We start from the raw sequence: 19,204 nt of genomic DNA on the forward strand, positions 1-19,204 counted from the left end.
TCTGAAATCGTATCACACAGAATATCTAGAAATCTCATTTCTTTTAAAGATTTTATCTATTTATTTGACAAAGATCACAAGTAGGCAGAGGCAGGCAGAGAGAGAGGGAGGAAGCAGGTTTCCCACCGAGCAGAGAGCTCGATGTGGGGCTCAATCCCAGGATGCTGAGACCATGACCCGAGCTGAAGACAGAGGCTTTAACCCACTGAGCCACCTAGGTGCCCCGAAATCTCATTTCTTAATTTAAGTCCTGTCTTGAGTGAATTTACTTGGTCATGGGGAGAGAAAAGTACAGAACCTAAACAACTAGTAAAGTATACCTATATACATAAATGGTAGAATTCTCGAGTTGAGGCTCACAGAACAAAGGCAAAAGCAGAGACAGAGAGGCTTAATAAGTATTCCTTGAAGAGGTGAAGTTGATGGAGTGAAGTTCATAAAAACCAATACAGTAAGTTTTTTAAGTCTGGTATATATTTAAGATTGACTATTAGAAAGTACTCCCTTTTGTAGTTAAAGAAAATAGAATATAGAATTATATTACGTTTATCTAGAAGTACTTCATTCTATAGAAGATTGTTCTAGATAAGTTAATTATTTATATGTTAAATATATATATATATACACGCACACACATATATATTTAAAACATGGGTATATTTTGCTTTTTCCTTTCCATAGCTGGCACTTTATGTGCTTTCATTCCTGGAACCCAAAGACCTGCTACAAGCGGCTCAGACGTGTCGCTACTGGAGAATTTTGGCTGAAGACAACCTTCTCTGGAGAGAGAAATGCAAAGAAGAGGGTAAGGTTGAAAATCACAGAGAGAAGATCTTTATACTTTGAAAAAAGCAAAGTGATTCAGAAAGCAAATAGAAAAAGTAAAAATTAGAAGTTTTATGTGCATGTAGACTAAAGTAGTGGATAATTGAGAAAAGAACTTTGGCAGCCTATCAAAGAATCAAGAATGAGTCTTCATTTGTATTCACCTTCTTATATAAAATCCACAGGTTATTCTACACATTCAGATGAGCCAAATCTTAGAGCTAACCCCTTTAATGAGCACTAATAATTCATAGGAAATAGGTCTGATTTGCTTCCCAGTCTCTAGTATAATTAATAACCAATGAAAAGATCAAGATGAGGATGATTTAAAGGAAACCTGAAAAACAAAACACAGACCCATAGATACAGAAAGCAAATTGATGGTTGCCCGAGGGAAGGGTTGCTGGGGCGGAGGAGGGAGGGTGGCAAAATGATGTAAGGGGATTAAGAACTACCAACTTCCAATTATGAAATAAGTATGTCATGGAGATAAAAGAAAGCATGGGAAATATAGTCAATAATATTATAGTAACTTTGTGAGTTGACAGAGGATAACTAGATTCATTATGGTGACCATTTTGCAATGTATATAAATATCGAATCACTATGCTGTACACCTATTAATATAGTATATCAGTTATACCTCAATTAAAAGACAAAAGACCTAAATATAAACTTTTGCTTAAAATAAGATATTTATCAATTTTTGCTAGTGATTTTATGGATGAGAAAGGTGTCCTGCCTCTCCAATATTTACAATTGAGATAAAGGTTATAATTGCAGCTGTCCTTGGGAGACATACTCACTGACTGGAATCCACAGGAATGAATGACTTTTCACTCATGCACTCACAAAATAGAATAGAATAGAATAGAATAGAATAAGGGAAACCCTAAAATTATATTGACAGTAGTCAAATATTCCATATTATATTCGTTCCTTCCGTAAATATTTATTGAACACCTCCTATGGGCTAGACATTCATTTTTTTTTTTAATTTTTAATTTTTTTTATAAACATATATTTTTATCCCCCAGGGGTACAGGTCTGTGAATCACCAGGTTTACACACTTCACAGCACTCACCAAAGCACATACCCTCCCCAATGTCCATAATCCCACCCCCTTCTCCCAAACCCCCTCCCCCCAGCAACCCTCAGTTTGTTTTGTGAGATTAAGAGTCACTTATGGTTTGTCTCCCTCCCAATCCCATCTTCTTTCATTTATTCTTCTCGTACCCACTTAAGCCCCCATGTTGCATCACCACTTCCTCATATCAGGGAGATCATATGATAGTTGTCTTTCTCCGCTTAACTTATTTCGCTAAGCATGATACACTCTAGTTCCATCCATGTTGTCGCAAATGGCAAGATTTCATTTCTTTTGATGGCTGCATAGTATTCCATTGTGTATATATACCACATCTTCTTGATCCATTCATCTGTTGATGGACATCTAGGTTCTTTCCATAGTTTGGCTATTGTGGACATTGCTGCTATAAACATTCGGGTGCACGTGCCCCTTTGGATCACTACGTTTGTATCTTTAGGGTAAATACCCAATAGTGCAATTGCTGGGTCATAGGGCAGTTCTATTTTCAACATTTTGAGGAACCTCCATGCTGTTTTCCAGAGAGGTTGCACCAGCTTGCATTCCCATCAACAGTGTAGGAGGGTTCCCCTTTCTCCGCATCCTCGCCAGCATCTGTCATTTCCTGACTTGTTGATTTTAGCCATTCTGACTGGTGTGAGGTGATATCTCATTGTGGTTTTGATTTGTATTTCCCTGATGCCGAGTGATATGGAGCACTTTTTCATGTGTCTGTTGGCCATCTGGATGTCGTCTTTGCAGAAATGTCTGTTCATGTCCTCTGCCCATTTCTTGATTGGATTATTTGTTCTTTGGGTGTTGAGTTTGCTAAGTTCTTTATAGATTCTGGACACTAGTCCTTTATCTGATATGTCGTTTGCAAATATCTTCTCCCATTCTGTCAGTTGTCTTTTGATTTTGTTAACTGTTTCCTTTGCTGTGCAAAAGCTTTTGATCTTGATGAAATCCCAATAGTTCATTTTTGCCCTTGCTTCCCTTGCCTTTGGCGTTGTTCCTAGGAAGATGTTGCTGCGGCTGAGGTCGAAGAGGTTGCTGCCTGTGTTCTCCTCAAGGATTTTGATGGATTCCTTTCGCACATTGAGGTCCTTCATCCATTTTGAGTCTATTTTCGTGTGTGGTGTAAGGAAATGGTCCAATTTCATTTTTCTGCATGTGGTTGTCCAATTTTCCCAGCACCATTTATTGAAGAGGCTGTCTTTTTTCCATCGGACATTCTTTCCTTCTTTGTATAAGATTAGTTGATCATAGAGTTGAGGGTCTATTTCTGGGCTCTCTATTCTGTTCCATTGATCTATGTGTCTGTTTTTGTGCCAGTACCATGCTGTCTTGATGATGACAGCTTTGTAATAGAGCTTGAAGTCCGGAATTGTGATGCCACCAACGTTGGCTTTCTTTTTCAATATCCCTTTGGCTATTCGAGGTCTTTTCTGGTTCCATATAAATTTTAGAATTATTTGTTCCATTTCTTTGAAAAAGATGGATGGTACTTTGATAGGAATTGCATTAAATGTGTAGATTGCTTTAGGTAGCATAGACATTTTCACAATATTTATTCTTCCAATCCAGGAGCATGGAACATTTTTCCATTTCTTTGTGTCTTCCTCAATTTCTTTCATGAGTACTTTATAGTTTTCTGAGTATAGATTCTGTGTCTCTTTGGTTAGGTTTATTCCTAGGTATCTTATGGTTTTGGGTGCAATTGTAAATGGGATTGACTCCTTAATTTCCCTTTCTTCTGTCTTGCTGTTGGTGTAGAGAAATGCAACTGATTTCTGTGCATTGATTTTATATCCTGACACTTTACTGAATTCCTGTATAAGTTCTAGCAGTTTTGGAGTGGAGTCTTTTGGGTTTTCCACATATAGTATCATATCATCTGCGAAGAGTGATAATTTGACTTCTTCTTTGCCGATTTGGATGCCTTTAATTTCCTTTTGTTGTCTGATTGCTGAGGCTAGGACCTCTAGTACTATGTTGATGGGCTAGACATTCTTAAATGCTGGGGATATAATAGTGAACTCCCATTTTCTTCCCATCATGGAGCTTATGTTCTTGAAAACTGTGGGAAAGAAAAAGAAAAAAAAACCTCCTTTCTTAGTAGAAGGTATCATCCATATTAACTAAAGAAAGAATCTTTTTTTTCCAGCAGGCATATAGAAAAATTATATTTTTGAAAAAAAATGTAAAGATGATTTATCTCTGATAAGCAGAAATTTTTAGAAACAGTCATAGAGCATGCATGAGACAGATACTCTGTAGGTTATCCTCCCCTTCAAGGAAGTTACAAGTGAGTGAAAGGTCAAGATCTAAGACAGTTGGTTTCTAATCCTGCCTCTGCCCTGTCCGTAACTTGGACTAATTAGTGAAGAGAAGGCTCTTCTCAAGAATCTATATTGTACGAAATGGGATTAATCATCCCTCCCTTACCTTCTCTCATAGAATCATTATTTTGATGACTTTAAAAAAAATTATGCTAACATATGCCTAAGACCGAATTTCTTCTAACCATTTTTAAGTGTACAGTTCAGTAGCATTAAGTACATTTGTGTTGTTACACAGTCCATCTCCAGAACTTTTTTATTTGTATTGCCTGAAAGTCCATCCCAATTTAATAGTAACTCCTTAGTCCTCCTCCCTGCAGCACCTGGAGACCACCATTCTGTTTTCTGTCTTTATGAGTTTGACTACTCTAGATGCCTCATATAAAGTGGAATCATATGGTATTTGTTTTTTTGTGACTGGCTTATTTCACTTTGCATACTTGTCTTGAAGGTTTATCCATGTGGTGGCATGTGTCAGAATTCCCTTCTATTTAATTCTGAATAAATATTCCATTGTGTGTGTGTGTGTACACACACACATTTTGCCTCTTCATTCATCCATTGATGGGCGCTTGGGTTTCTTCTACCTTTCAGCTTTATGAATGATTGCAGCTCTGAACATGGGTCTACAGATATCTGTTCAAGTCTCTGCTTTTAATTCTTTAGGGTGTATATTCAGAATTAGAATTGCTGGATGATATGATAATTCTATGTTTAATTTTTCTGATGAACCACCATACTATTTTTCATAGCTGCTATACGATTTTATATTCCCACAAACTTTGCATAAGGGCTCAAATTTCTGCACATCCTCACCAGCATTTCATAGGATTATTTAGAAAAAGAAAAAAGTCAGTATGAAAACATGCTGTAGAGAATGCAAACTTTATATTATTGTTTTATAATAACTCTTAGAAATTGGAGAGCATCCTGTATTTAAGTGGTTTTGAGCATGGGAGGAAATTAGATACATTATAAAATGTGTAATTTTTATTGGTGACAGCAGTTATACTCTCTTTAAAACTTTAGGTATCGATGAACCATTGCACATCAAGAGAAGAAAAGTAATAAAACCAGGTTTCATACACAGTCCATGGAAAAGTGCATACATTAGGCAGCACAGAATTGATACTAACTGGAGGCGAGGAGAACTCAAATCTCCTAAGGTAACTGAACTCTTGCACAACAATAACAGCAACCACTGATCAGTTTTGGTACCTAGTATGCTCTTCTTGGCCAGCAGTGTAACTTGACATCTATATACTGTAGAAAGAAAACAGTGTATTTTTAAATAACTGAACGTGTAATGGATGATAGTTCTCTATTGCTAACTTCTCCAGTCTGACAATGGACTGTACTTGAATAAAAGATGAGTTGAAGTGCTTGTCATTCTACCGTAGGTAAATGAAAATTTCTGAATATCCTGTTGAATTTTGTGTCATATACGTTTACCTGTGACCATGTAGTTAGAACATGATTTTTTGAGGAGTGCCTATTTGTTTTGGGTGTTTCTTGTGAGTTTTATTTTTATAAATTTAAGCATATCACTGATTTTCTGTCTCACTGTAAGTATATAAATAGTGGTAAAATGCTTGAAATTCTTAGATGTATTTATACAACTGGAAAAAAGCAATTAGGGAAGATACTGTTAATGTGTAACTATGTATAGATTATGACAAGTGTTGTTTTTTGAGAGAGTGAGCGGGTACAAGTGGGTGAGGGGAGAAGGGCAGAGGGAGAAAGAGAGAATCTCAAGGAGGGTCCATACCCAGCATGGAGCCCTACTGGGGGCTCAGTCACATGACCCTGAGAGCATTACCTGAGCCGAAATCAAGAGTCAGACCCTTAACTGACTGAGCCATCCAGGAGTCCCAGGCCTTTTGTGTTTTAATTTGAATAGGTTGATAATTATTGTTACTCTTGTCTTTCTAGGTTGTAGGTGCTTCTGTTTTTGTGTGTGAAAATTGCAAAACAGAGATGCATTTTTTTTTTGTTTGAACAGATAAATTATTATACATTTGTGTTTGAACCATCTTTATGATGTCTTGACTCACTCAATTTTAGTAGTTGATATCTCTCATATAAATCATAGAATTGGAAAAAATGACATGTTTAATACTTGATTCATCATTCGGGAAGGATGATACTTTGTGTTTTATATAAATTATAATTTTAGAAATAGACTGTAGATTGCTGTTCCTATTTATTGCTTTTCTTTTCACTAGTATTTTAAAGAACATTATTTAATAAGATTTCGAATCTGTACATTTATCTTGTAGGTTCTGAAAGGACATGATGATCATGTGATCACATGCTTGCAGTTTTGTGGTAACCGAATAGTTAGTGGTTCTGATGACAACACTTTAAAAGTCTGGTCAGCAGTCACAGGCAAAGTAAGCTTACTTCTCTCTACACTTCACTGTTTGTATATGTCTTTGCAAAGATCAACCAGGGAAAACATGGGTTCATTTTTGACCTCAGCTTATTTCGATAACAAATATCAGAGCTTCTAATTTAGTTTTTTGCCTGGCAACAAAGATAATGTTCCTCAGGATAGGGATGTCATTAGTTTCTTCCTGTAAATAGTCTGTCTATCTTTGTGACTTCATTATTGTATGATTTTTACAGAGGTGCTTTATCTTTTTCTTGGCTTTATTTTTCATACTTTTACTAACCACCTCAGTTATATTATCCTTTTTAAACTTTTTCAAAACTATGATTGAGGGGTAATTGTTTTTCTTTGTAGATTGCTTTGTTGATAACTTACCTATAGTTTAGAAGTTAAATAATCATGTTAATTTAGACTATCTTAAGCCTGGTGAGATGAAAAGTAAAGCAGATACAGTATTTAAGTAGGAGTTTGAAGGAAAAAAGCAGTCCAAGCAATCAGTTTCGCTGCATGCAATATTACATGTTAATGGTTCTGTGGTGAATACTTATTTTTATCTGTCCACTGGAGAATGTTTTCAAAAATTAAGTAATTGACCAGCTAAAAAAACAGGAAAATGTGAAGGGGAGAAAACCTGTCTTTAAAATGTCTTACAGCAGGCTGATTCTTGAGCAAGAACCTTCTAAATATTCCAAGTCAGATGTTAACATTTTTTTAAGGCAGTTTCATATTTCCGTAGTGTAATATTAGTTTTGGACTTATTTCAGAGTTTTAATATCTGTCTTTACTTGTCTAGAAGTACCTTGCCTGGCTCCTCTAACTATTGCCTTGGGGCAGATTCAGATGAAATGTGGTATGTAGCCACACCTAACACGGTTGGCATTCTTTCATTAAATCCATTCCTATGGAAGAAACCAAATTGCAATTTTAGCATTATTTCGTCAGAGAGACCAGGTTGGGGCTGTCATCCTTTAATGAGAAGTGTTTTACTTTCTACATACTTGTTGTCAGTTGTATCCGTGTTTAATATATAATGCTACTGAAAAAGCAAAGCGATCAACAGTGATGGTATCATGTTATATTGATGTGAAAAATTGTTTTCTGATGTGCCAGACAAATTCTGTGAATTACTTTACCCCAGATTTTAATGAGCTACTGAAATGTTATGTATATCGTTTTTCTTTCTACCCGAAAGTAATCATATAAGTGTTTTTCCAGTGTCTGAGAACATTAGTGGGACACACAGGTGGAGTATGGTCATCACAGATGAGAGACAATATCATCATTAGTGGATCTACAGATCGGACTCTAAAAGTGTGGAATGCAGAGACCGGAGAATGTATACATACCTTATATGGACATACTTCCACTGTCCGCTGTATGCATCTTCATGAAAAAAGGTAAGGGAAAATCCTTTGATGGTTGGGAATTCTTCCTCTATTACTTCTGAATTTGAGGTTTTTTTGTGTTGTATAATACAGTGTTTATTAGAGAGATAGTGATAGTGTGCTCTTAAATTAGACTTTAATTATTAGACTTAAGATGTTTCTATACTAACAAAGCAGTAGTGTATTGCCTTAAAATTGGGGGATTATCTTTAAATTTCCTTCTTCATTTAATGGCATTGTTGGCTTCCTGCTTGAAACTCTCTTCTCTACTCTTGGGTGGCACTATATTGTTCTGTATCTTTGATGACTCATCATCTCCAAAAAAAATCTTTCTCTCTCGCGTGCGCACTCTCTCTCTTTCTCTCCCCCTCTCTCTTTAATATATATATCTCTGCTAGCGGGACCATTCAGTTATTCAGGCTTCAAGCTTCTGAGTCTTAATTACCCACCCAACCCTATCCCAACTCCATCCTGTCCCCTTATATCGAGACAAAAGCTGAGGTCTGTGGGGTTTTGTTGAGTCTCTCATTACCGATCACCTGAACTAGTGACATAGCTTTCACACTTGGTTTTCTCACCTGTTACACAACTGACAGAGAATCCTTTTCTAATTATGATCACTGCCTTTTGAGAGCCTTCTGTTGTCTGTCAGATCAAGGAAGAAATCCTCAATCCAGTTTTCAAAATAGTTGCAGCCAACCCAGACTGCTTGCCTTTTTTTCTTTTCATTGCCTTTGCTGTTGCTTTGATCTCCTCCTACAAAGCCCTTCTATTAAAGTCTTTTCGATCTTCTATTGGCATGTCTTCAGAGTACCTTGTTAAACAAATGCGATTTCGACTTCATTTGTCAAAAAAGGTCTCTCTGGCAGTCCTTACCATGAATCTGCTACAGTCCTTACCTTTAATTCTGTCCACAACATCATCTTTGTGAGAACCATTACATTAAGTAGATTTCATGCTAGATTTGTGATATGTGAATAAAAGTACCTTTTCATTTGTAATTTGAATCTACTTTAAACAGTGTGCTCTACTATTAAAATTTGGGGGAGTTGATATTAAGAGACCTTGTATTTCAGCTTCCATTATATTCTGCCTTAAATCTCTCGATGTTCTTTTCTACTCTTCCAAATGTAAAAACTGTGGCCTGTTTTTATCTCTTAAGAATGACATGCAGATACCTGAGTTTTCAGCTCTCCTTCGTAATCCAAAGGTGATTGTGATGTTTGTATCACTCCAGTCTTCAGAAGAGCATAGCTTTAATAATGTTGGCCCAAATTTTTAAGGGATTTCTATTGCCTCCCCATGTGTATCTTCTCCAAAATTTGCCTATCTTAATACCTCCATAACCTATTGACTATAATTATAAGCATAAGCAGCCTTTGTTTGAAGATATTCTAAAACTAGTTTGTTACGAAAATTATAATGGTATAAGGCCATATAATGGTATATAATGGTATAAAGCACGTATCTTTACCTATTTAAATTCCAATTTCAGATTTATTTTGTTGAATAACATTTATTAAATTTTTTTCCTAGTCACAAAGAGAATGTATGTTTATCACTAAAATTTTGGGAAATGGCAGAAAGAATAAAGAAGAAATACAGAATTTTTCAAAATACTCCCACCAGAGTTCTCCCATTAACGTTTTAGATATGTTGCCCACATTAGCTTTTTATTTCTAAAATCAAGATCTCTTGTATGTATTTGAGCCGGCAGCTGCTGCTGTTGCTGCCATTGCTTCTGCTTCAGATGCAGTACAACAGTCTTCAAGCCGTCCCATAGAACCCCGGGTGCTACACGGCCGCTTATAAATGTGGGAACCAAGCAGGTGGAATTCTGGGCTTCCCAACTTCCCATCCCAGCCAGGATGACTTAACTTTTGGATGTTTATATATCAAAATTTTATATAGGATTTCTTTGAAAACGGGTGTTCCTGCTTAAGAAAAGAAAAAGTTCAGTAACCACTGACTTTATATGTCACGTTTTCTCATGCTGTTAAAAACTTTAATCCTTTTTTTTTGTTTGTTTTCCCCCTACAGAGTTGTTAGCGGTTCTCGAGATGCCACTCTTAGGGTTTGGGATATCGAGACAGGCCAGTGTTTACATGTTTTGATGGGTCATGTAGCAGCAGTCCGCTGTGTTCAATATGATGGCAGGAGGGTTGTTAGTGGAGCATATGATTTTATGGTGAAGGTGTGGGATCCAGAGACGGAGACCTGTCTACACACGTTGCAGGGGCATACTAATAGAGTCTATTCATTACAGGTAAGAGGTCGTATCTCTCCTACCCCTTAGATGCTTTCCTGATGAATCATGAGATTGTTTTACTCAGATAATCACTGTCAAATTGCTGATTCAATACAATCCCAAAAAGACAAATCAAATTATTCTGTTGTTTACATATGCTTTTAAATTGGCTTGGAAAAAGCATAAATTTTTAACTTATTGAAATAATTTGTTTCATTTTTTTCTGTGATCTGTTTTTCCTCTAAAATACAAACATTAGTCTTGGAACCTGAAACTTTGGAGCTCTAAGTTTTACTATATTAATTAGTGGGTAGATAGTCTCATAGGAAAATAACCTGGATTTTAATAAACTTCTTAGCAGAGAATTAATTTGGCCAAAAGCTGCCCCTTTGCCTTGATAGCTGAAAGTCGATGGACCATGTATTGTGACCCATTCCCATTCGAAGTGGAAGTGGAGCTTTCTGCATCAGGCTCCTTTACCATCAAAGAGCTACTGATCTGTAGTCATAGGAAGTAAATTTGACTAAACTGATTTTTTATTTTTTACATTTGAACATGATATTTTGGAATGAATTGTATTTTGAAATAGATTAAAAGCAAATTTAGAAAATGGGTCTTGTTTTATTTTCTGAAAGACAGCATTTTCAATTTTTCTATTACTTATGTAATTTATTTACTAGTTACTACCTATTAGTGATCAACAAGATTAGTACATAGTCACAGTGCTGACAGTTCTCTGTTCTTGGAATATTTGTTTCTTAATTCATGGAATACTGTGTCTGTGTCACAAAATATCAATATATAATAAAGGTATATTAACTTAGAAAAGGTTATGAATTTGGAGGAAAGGGAATTGACTGAAGTTGTTTTTATGTTTTGTGATATATTCAGTACCTTAATGAATATAATCTCATTTAAGTAAACCAATAGATTGAGAAGAGGTAGCAGTATTATTCCAGATTTTCTAGGAATTGATATTTATTGACTCCTGGAGAAGAGAGGCTATATAGCTTGCTTTTGTTATCAAAATGCCACTTCTTGTAATTCCAGATGTAATTACCTGTTGTTGCATTTCCTAATTAATATTTGGTTCTTGTAAGTGAAATTTTTATTTTACATACAGTTTTAATGGAGCTCACTTCTAAACATCATGAGGGTTATCTCTAGTCTTTTCATGCCATAGGTTTATTAACAAACACAGCATTTATCATGGGCTGTCAGTAGTTTCAACTTTCTGTTGGGAAGTAAGACTCCAATGGTAATCCTTATTGAATGATCCATGATATTTAGCTGTTCATCTGTGGCCAGATGATCTGAAAGTAACATGCTCATTTTACATGTTTTGTTTTCTTTTAATTGTTCCTGCATCTAGTTTGAAGCCACTGGCCATAAAAAAATTAGCAATTCTCAGGGCACCTGCATGGCTCAGTCAGTTGATTTCTGCTCTAGTCTTGATCTCAGGGTCATAGAATCGAGCCCTGCCTTGGGCTCCGTGCTCAGAGGGGAGTCTCAGAGGAGATTCTCTCTCTCCTATCCCTCTGTCCCTCCCCTGCCTCTCGAAAATACATAAATAAATCTTTTTTTAAAAAATTAACAATTCTGATAGAAGCTTCTGAGAACATAAACTGTAGGTTTGCTTGATTACCTGCACTTTACCTTGTTACTCCATTTTGTTCCTGGCATTATCTGTTTCCCTGCTTTATTTTTCTTCCCTGTAGGATTAAGGTCAATAAATAATATCAAGAATATCGCACTTCTAGTCTAATAAGCTGTGTCTATTGTAGTTTGATGGCATCCATGTGGTCAGTGGATCTCTTGACACATCAATCCGAGTGTGGGATGTGGAGACGGGGAATTGCATTCACACATTAACGGGACACCAGTCGTTAACAAGTGGAATGGAACTCAAAGACAATATTCTTGTTTCTGGGAATGCAGATTCTACAGTTAAAATCTGGGATATCAAAACAGGACAGTGTTTACAAACATTGCAAGGTAAGTCTTGGCTACTCAGCTTTAGTTATGTTCATCAAAAATGGGATTGTTAGAAGAGAAATACGGAGCTTTTATGTCACAAAAAGAATTAACCTCATACAAAATAAAAATGCTTCTTTTGGATAAGTTTCTGAGCATTTTCACTGTGACATGACAGAACTAGGTTACCCTTGAGAAATTGTTTTAAATTATGTTTTTAATACTTTAATACTTCCTACATGTACAGTTAACTCTACCTAACCTTAAAGAACAATGTGAAGAAAGATCTAGGCTATATCTTAAAAGCAACAGACTCTTTTTTTTTTCTTTTTCAGTGATTTTTTTTTTTTTTTTAAATTTGTAGTCCAATTTTAAATTAAAGCACTACCCTATCTGGGGCAGGGTGGGGGGCGCAGGGGAGCATCTCTAATCTGATAGAAAATTGCTTAGGCCTCAACTTAGATCCTTTAACCATCTGCTTAACTAGGATGGAAGGAATAATAGCACCCAGTAAAATGAAGAAAGAAACATGTGAAAACCACTAATACTAAATGAGGCACAATAGTGTTAACATTTTATATCATGATTAACTTCTTTTTATTGGTCATAGCCCTGAAAAGTGTTTGGTTTTTTTTTTTTTTTTCAGTGAGGCCATCTGGTGGGCCTGCACTGCAACTTTTTAGTCATTGGTTGTGTCTGTTCCTCAGAGTTTTGGAATTGTGGTCATTCAGCCTTTGCCTTTGGTCAGTTCCAAGTGGTGAGGGTAGTAGATTTACTGCCCATTCATCCATCAGCAGAATCTGTGAAACTGATCTGTCTCCATCACCACTAAGAAAGCTCTTATTTACACAGACAGAAAACAAAATGCGTGCCTGGTAGCTAACCAAGCTTCCTGGAAGACAGAACTCTTGAAAGTTAATGCTTCAGTTACAAATAGCTACCAGATTTTTTTGCAACCCCACTGATCCTAAAATACTCACAGTTTCTAAATATGCAGCATTTTAAATATTTCATTTATTGTATGTTCTAATGTAGTAGGCTACAATTACAGTGTAACTTACCCATACCCATGATTTCTAACCAGTAATTTAATTCCTTTGGTTTTGCCTAGGTCCTAACAAGCATCAGAGTGCTGTGACCTGTTTACAGTTCAACAAGAACTTTGTAATTACCAGCTCAGATGATGGAACTGTAAAACTATGGGACTTGAAAACGGGTGAATTTATTCGAAACCTAGTCACATTGGAGAGTGGGGGGAGTGGGGGAGTTGTGTGGCGGATCAGAGCCTCAAATACAAAGCTGGTGTGTGCAGTTGGGAGTCGGAATGGAACTGAGGAAACCAAGCTGCTGGTGCTGGACTTTGATGTGGACATGAAGTGAAGAGCAGAAAAGACAAATTTGTCCAGATGTGTAGACAATATACTCCCTGCCCTTCCCCCTGAAAAACAAACAAAAAACAGAAAACAAAACAAAACAAAAAAACAACAGAAGAAAAAAGAAAAAAAAAAGAAAGAAAAAAGAAAAAGAAAAAAAAAATCCCTTGTTCTCAGTGGTGCAGGATGTTGGCTTGGGGCAACAGAGTGAAAAGATCTACAGACTAAGAAGGAAAAGAGGAAGACATGACAAACCGTAACTGACAAGAGAGGCGTCTGCTGTCTCATCACATAAAAGGCTTCACTTTTGACTGAGGGCAGCTTTGCAAAATGAGACTTTCTAAATCAAACCAGGTGCAATTATTTCTTTATTTTCTTCTCCAGTGGTCACTGGGCAGCGTTAACGCTGAAGCTTCGTTACAGATTCTGTTAGCCTGTCCTTTTACCACTGAGACCTAGGAAGGGGCTACAATAACACCCAAACAAGGACTGGCTGACTTTCTCAATAGAGAGCATCTGCAACAAAAAGTCATTTTTCTGGAGTGGAAAAGCTAAAAAAAAAAAAAAAAAAAAAATTACTGTGAATTGTTTTTGTACAGTTATCATGAAAAGCTTTTTTTTTTTTTTTTTTGCCAACCATTGCCAATGTCAATCAATCACAGTATTAGCCTCTGTTAATCTATTTACTGTCGCTTCCACATACACTCTTCAACGCATATGTTGCTCAAAGGTGGCAAGTTGTCCTGGGTTCCGTGAGTCCTGAGATGGATTTAATTCTTGATGCTGGTGCTAGAAGTAGGTCTTCAAATATGGGATTGTTGTCCCACCCCTGTACTGTACTCCCAGTGGCCAAACTTATTTATGCTGCTAAATGAAAGAAAGAAAAAAGCAAATTATTTTTTTTTATTTTTTTTCTGCTGTGACGTTTTAGTCCCAGACTGAATTCCAAATTTGCTCTAGTTTGGTTACAGAAAAAAGACTTTTTGCCACTGAAACTTGAACCATCTGTGCCTCTAAGAGGCTGAGAATGGGAGAGTTTCAGATAATAAAGAGTGAAGTTTGCCTGCAAGTAAAGAATTGAGAGTGTGTGCAAAGCTTATTTTCTTTTATCTGGGCAAAAATTAAAACACATTCCTTGGAACAGAGCTGTTGCTGCCTGTTCTGTGGAGAAACTTTTCTTTTTGAGGGCTGTGGTGAATGGATGAACGTACATAATAAAACTGACAAAATATTTTAAAAATATATAAAACAAATAAAGTTGCTGGTCAGTCTTAGTGTTTTACAGTATTTGGGAAAACAACTGTTACAGTTTTATTGCTCTGAGAAACTGACAAAGCAGAAACTATACAGTTTTTGTAGTAAAGGCGTCACATGCAAACAAACGAAATGAATGAAAAAGTCAAATGGTTTGCCTCATTCTCCAAGAGCCACAACTCAAGCTGAACTGTGAAAGTGGTTTAACACTGTATCCTAGGTGATCTTTTTTTCCTCCTCCTGTTTATTTTTTTTGTTTGTTTTATTTATAGTCTGATTTAAAACAATCAGATTCAAGTTGGTTAATTTTAGTTATGTAACAACCTGACATGATGGAGGAAAACAACCTTTAAAGGGATTGTGTCTATGGTTTGATTCACTTAGAAATTTTATTTTCTTATAACTTAAGTGCAATAAAATGTGTTTTTTCATGTTAGTATGCCTGTTTCTTCCACTGAAGTAAATAATACTTTATTATAAATATTTAGGGTTTGTCTCTAATCTTTAAGATCTCAAAGTCTTAGTTTCTTTGCATTCCTTGTAGTGTGACATAGATATCAATACTTTCAGGCCTGTTTCATACAGCTAAAGTTAGAATAATGTGCCTAGAATGTAAATTGGGTTCATCGCCTTAGACTATAAAGGTGGACACTGCACTGTCCATTACTCTGGATAACACTGGATGTATAAATACAAAATATGGGTCCCTCAAAGAGTCACAAAGCTTTTGTGATGGTTACAACTAGAATTCCTATTTTTAAAAAAAGCTCATTTTTTAAAAATGTGACCACATATTGAGTACTTACCAGGAATGTTCCCCGAGGTATCTCTGAAGGCCCACTCTCCCTGGGAAGTAGGTACTGTTCTCTCCTTGAAAGGTGAGAGCGGAACTGGCTCAGACTGGTTAGGTGATTTGTCCGCAGTCAGATCACTCCCTGAGAGCCAGTATTCACACCCGTGCTCTTTAAGGAGAAAGAGACCTAGAATTTTGACAGATTTTCCAAGAGCAGAGTTTTGGAAAAAAAATAAATCCTTCTGGTGGTACTTTCAGGCTCTTCTTTTGCTGTTTTAGTCAATAAATCCAATATTTTATAATATGAGTGAAAAGATGAAGTTGAATTATTCAAATTATGTAGCCTCTCAGATAGCAGGTTCTGTATTTTTAACAGTTTATTTAATCCCTACATTTAGTCCCCAGGCCATAGATGAAAATCGAAAACTTAATAACAACAGATGCTGCTTAGAGAATACAGTTCTCAAAATCATAACGTGTGTTCTTTACTCCTAGAGCAGCAATTCTTGGGCCTCAAGTTCCCAGAGCTACTAAAGCCGAACATCAGGGAATGGGGCCCAAGAATCTGCATTTAAACTAGTTCGCCCAGTGAGTCATGTTCACAGCTTAGAACCGCTGCCTCAGATCCCTACCATTGCCCATTTGGTTAATTAGTCCCCAGCACGTTAACAGGCACAAGACCATCAGAGAGAAGTGACAGGTTAAAGGAAATGGCAGAAAAACCACATGGCTAAACAGGCAGAAATCACATTAGGTCTTGAGTGAGGGACAAGTGGCCCTGCCTGCTTTAGAATAAACCAGGGCGTAGCCCAGAGCCATTACTACTATTCAAGTCAACAACCCCGAATGATCAAGAAGTTGTAATTCTATTCGGTAATCTTGAAACTGCTTGATTTTTCATAATACAAATGTGGCTTACTTGTACTACAATGAAAGGAGAACATCATCTTCAGCAATAAATGTACACTATAGAGTAGAATTGGGCTTACAGGATTTGCAGACAAATAGGTGGAAATTCAAATCCCAGTTTTGTAATACTGTCTAGTTACAGGAATTTCACCAGATTTCTTGACCTCCTCTTCCCTCATCTTTTAGTATGTAGACAATACCCACCTGCTAAGGTTATTGGAGGGATGAAAAGAATTGATACAAAGTATGTGACATCTGGTGGCACTTCAAGCTCAATACATGGTAGCTACCACTAAAACTTTAGGAAAAGAGACCCACATAACTATAACTTTCTATATTTGAGAACAAAGAATGTCTTCATGATTCATTCAGGTATGTCATAAAAATAGCGTTTCTCTCTGTATCGCAATTTACATTTTTTTAAGTGGAGTCCCAGACTTCTCACTTGAGGCCTACAGAAACCCTTGAGGTAGACTGGTATGGGGCACCTAGTGATTTTGTACACACTTCGGTGTTCACCAAATACTATTTTATGAGTAAAAGAATAATCTTTTCTTGCAGTGGATTTGTTCCTGAAAGGGAATATGTTAAGCTAGTTCTATAGGAATTAAATTATTGTCAGCGTGGTAAGAAAGGTCACGAAGGGAACCCTGCTTTGTGGCTTCCTCAGTGGAGAAGTTCATCACCTTATGTAACTGAAGTTTTAAATCTTCACACCAGAATACCGGCAGTTCCCACATTTAGGTGTTACAAGTTCCTAAAGATGAAACACTGCCTGAAACTAAAGCTAAAATTAGAACACAGAAGTAACCCATAAAGGCCCATAACAGATGCTCAGTAAATACTCGTTGAATTGAGCAAAGGCAACTTACTGTCTTTTTTCAAATTATTATTATTGGAATTGTTTATAATTTTGATGCTTTGAAACTCCCTTCCTGATACTCAGTAACCACAGCTATTTCATCAATCAACAACAACCAGTGCATACCAAATGGTTAAGTAAATGTTCCAGCTCACCTATTTGTTTAATTTCAAAAAGTAATTGACGTTCAATTTTATGTACTGTTTTTAAGACACTTTTTCTGTCTTTTGAGCTAGTCTGTTTTCAAGTCTCCTTCTATTTATCTGAATTGATCGGAAGCTACAATCAAACACCAAAAACGATTGCTTTTCTCCTCCCTGAGTGAAAACAGGAAATCAAGGGCAGCCTCCCCAGACCCAGGCTGTGTCTTGCTTTTAGCACACTTGTCCCTGACACGCTCACTGCACTTGGTGAGACAGAGGCAGAGGAGAGCAGACACCTGGAAGGAGCCTGCCTGACCCCATCCTGCCCCCTGTAACTCCTCCCATTCCAGACTTTTAAACCAGGTACCAACAGGTCTGTGTGGCATTTGTGGTTCACATGACATCTTTTCCTGAATCCTCTCTGACACAGCTTTATTCATTTTCCTTCTATTACCCGTCCTCCGCCCCTGATAAAAATTGGTCAGGATTATAACCTATAGTCCATCAGATTCATCAGCCACTAAAGGATTCAGCCTTGTGCCTTCAGCAGCTCTAGGAGAACCTCCTGTTTGTAGAGCCATTCTACTGATGGTAAAAGGAGTTTAGTGTTGCTGATGAATTAATTTGAATAAATGCTTATGGCACAGGTGGTTTCATGTTCTCTGCCTTACTGCATTTTGAAGATCTCTCATCTCTCTCTCTCTCTCTCACACACACACACACACACACACGAATATACTGGAAACACTGAATAGACCACATGTTCTCAGTCATAATAACATCACTTCCCACAAGCCTTTCCCCTTTTCATCTATAAAAAAAAGAATAGGCCATATAAAGGGAAGATGTTGGTAGCCAAGAGGAGAGTTCCCAAGTTTTTTCCAGGATAGATCAGTGGCTGAAGAGGATCTGTGTGTGTTCACACAATGTTCCGGGAGTCTTCCATTAAGCAACTGTATGGTAATTTGAAAAGTTGATGCCTAATTTTTCATATGGACATTTTCTCCTGCCCCATGAGATGGATTTTGAGTTAGATTCAAAGTGGCCGCACCCGGCCCCCTTTCTTTGGGAGTGCCTAGTCATTGATTTGAATTGCAAACAGAAATAACATGGCATCATTCACAAGGCAACGTGTGTCATTATCCATTTGGTTAATACTAGTGGTGCCCAAATAAGTGAGGGTCTCTCCAGCTTCGTCCTTCCACCACCTTCTCTTTCTGGATAGAGGAGACCAAAAAATATAAAAGGTAATTTCAAAGGTTCTTCAGGGAAAGGGAACACCAGAAACTGAAAGGACTCAGAATGTACCTTTCCCCAAAGTGTAAAGTATAAATAAATTCTAGATCCAGTTCCTAGGAAGACTCGTTGCTGAGACGAAAGCCTGGCAACGTCCCGATTTGCAATTGGGTATAAAAATAGCAGAGTTTCTATTTCAGATGATCTGATTCTCCCCAGGATTTTTAAGGACAAGGAACCACTGAGTGGACATTTTGACGTTTCATTCCTTGCTTTGAAAAATCTATCGTGGTAGAAACCTATGAAAGCTGTTTATCTTTGGGTTTTGTTTTGCTTTAGCAGTTATGGTCTGTAAAAGAAAAAAATATGTTGAAATCACA

General features: G+C 36.9%; 1 protein-coding gene across 7 annotated transcripts in view; it reads left to right on the plus strand.

Moving 5' to 3' along the window:
• The window catches only part of FBXW7 (F-box and WD repeat domain containing 7), a 235,460-nt gene extending 220,143 nt beyond the window's left edge, over positions 1-15,317 (plus strand). For all 7 annotated transcript variants that reach the window (XM_082727308.1, XM_082727307.1, XM_082727309.1 and 4 more), the window contains 7 exons: positions 682-805; positions 5,285-5,421; positions 6,535-6,648; positions 7,863-8,044; positions 10,073-10,298; positions 12,065-12,275; positions 13,366-15,317. In XM_082727308.1, coding sequence (XP_082583434.1) covers positions 682-805; positions 5,285-5,421; positions 6,535-6,648; positions 7,863-8,044; positions 10,073-10,298; positions 12,065-12,275; positions 13,366-13,634 — 1,263 coding nt within the window. In that variant the 3' untranslated portion in view covers positions 13,635-15,317. The remainder of the gene's footprint in view (positions 1-681; positions 806-5,284; positions 5,422-6,534; positions 6,649-7,862; positions 8,045-10,072; positions 10,299-12,064; positions 12,276-13,365) is intronic.
• The last annotated feature ends 3,887 nt before the right edge of the window (positions 15,318-19,204 follow it).

Source organism: Mustela nivalis, assembly GCF_964662115.1.
Source record: "Mustela nivalis genome assembly, chromosome: 4".
In the NCBI taxonomy this organism is placed as follows: Eukaryota; Metazoa; Chordata; class Mammalia; order Carnivora; family Mustelidae; genus Mustela; species Mustela nivalis.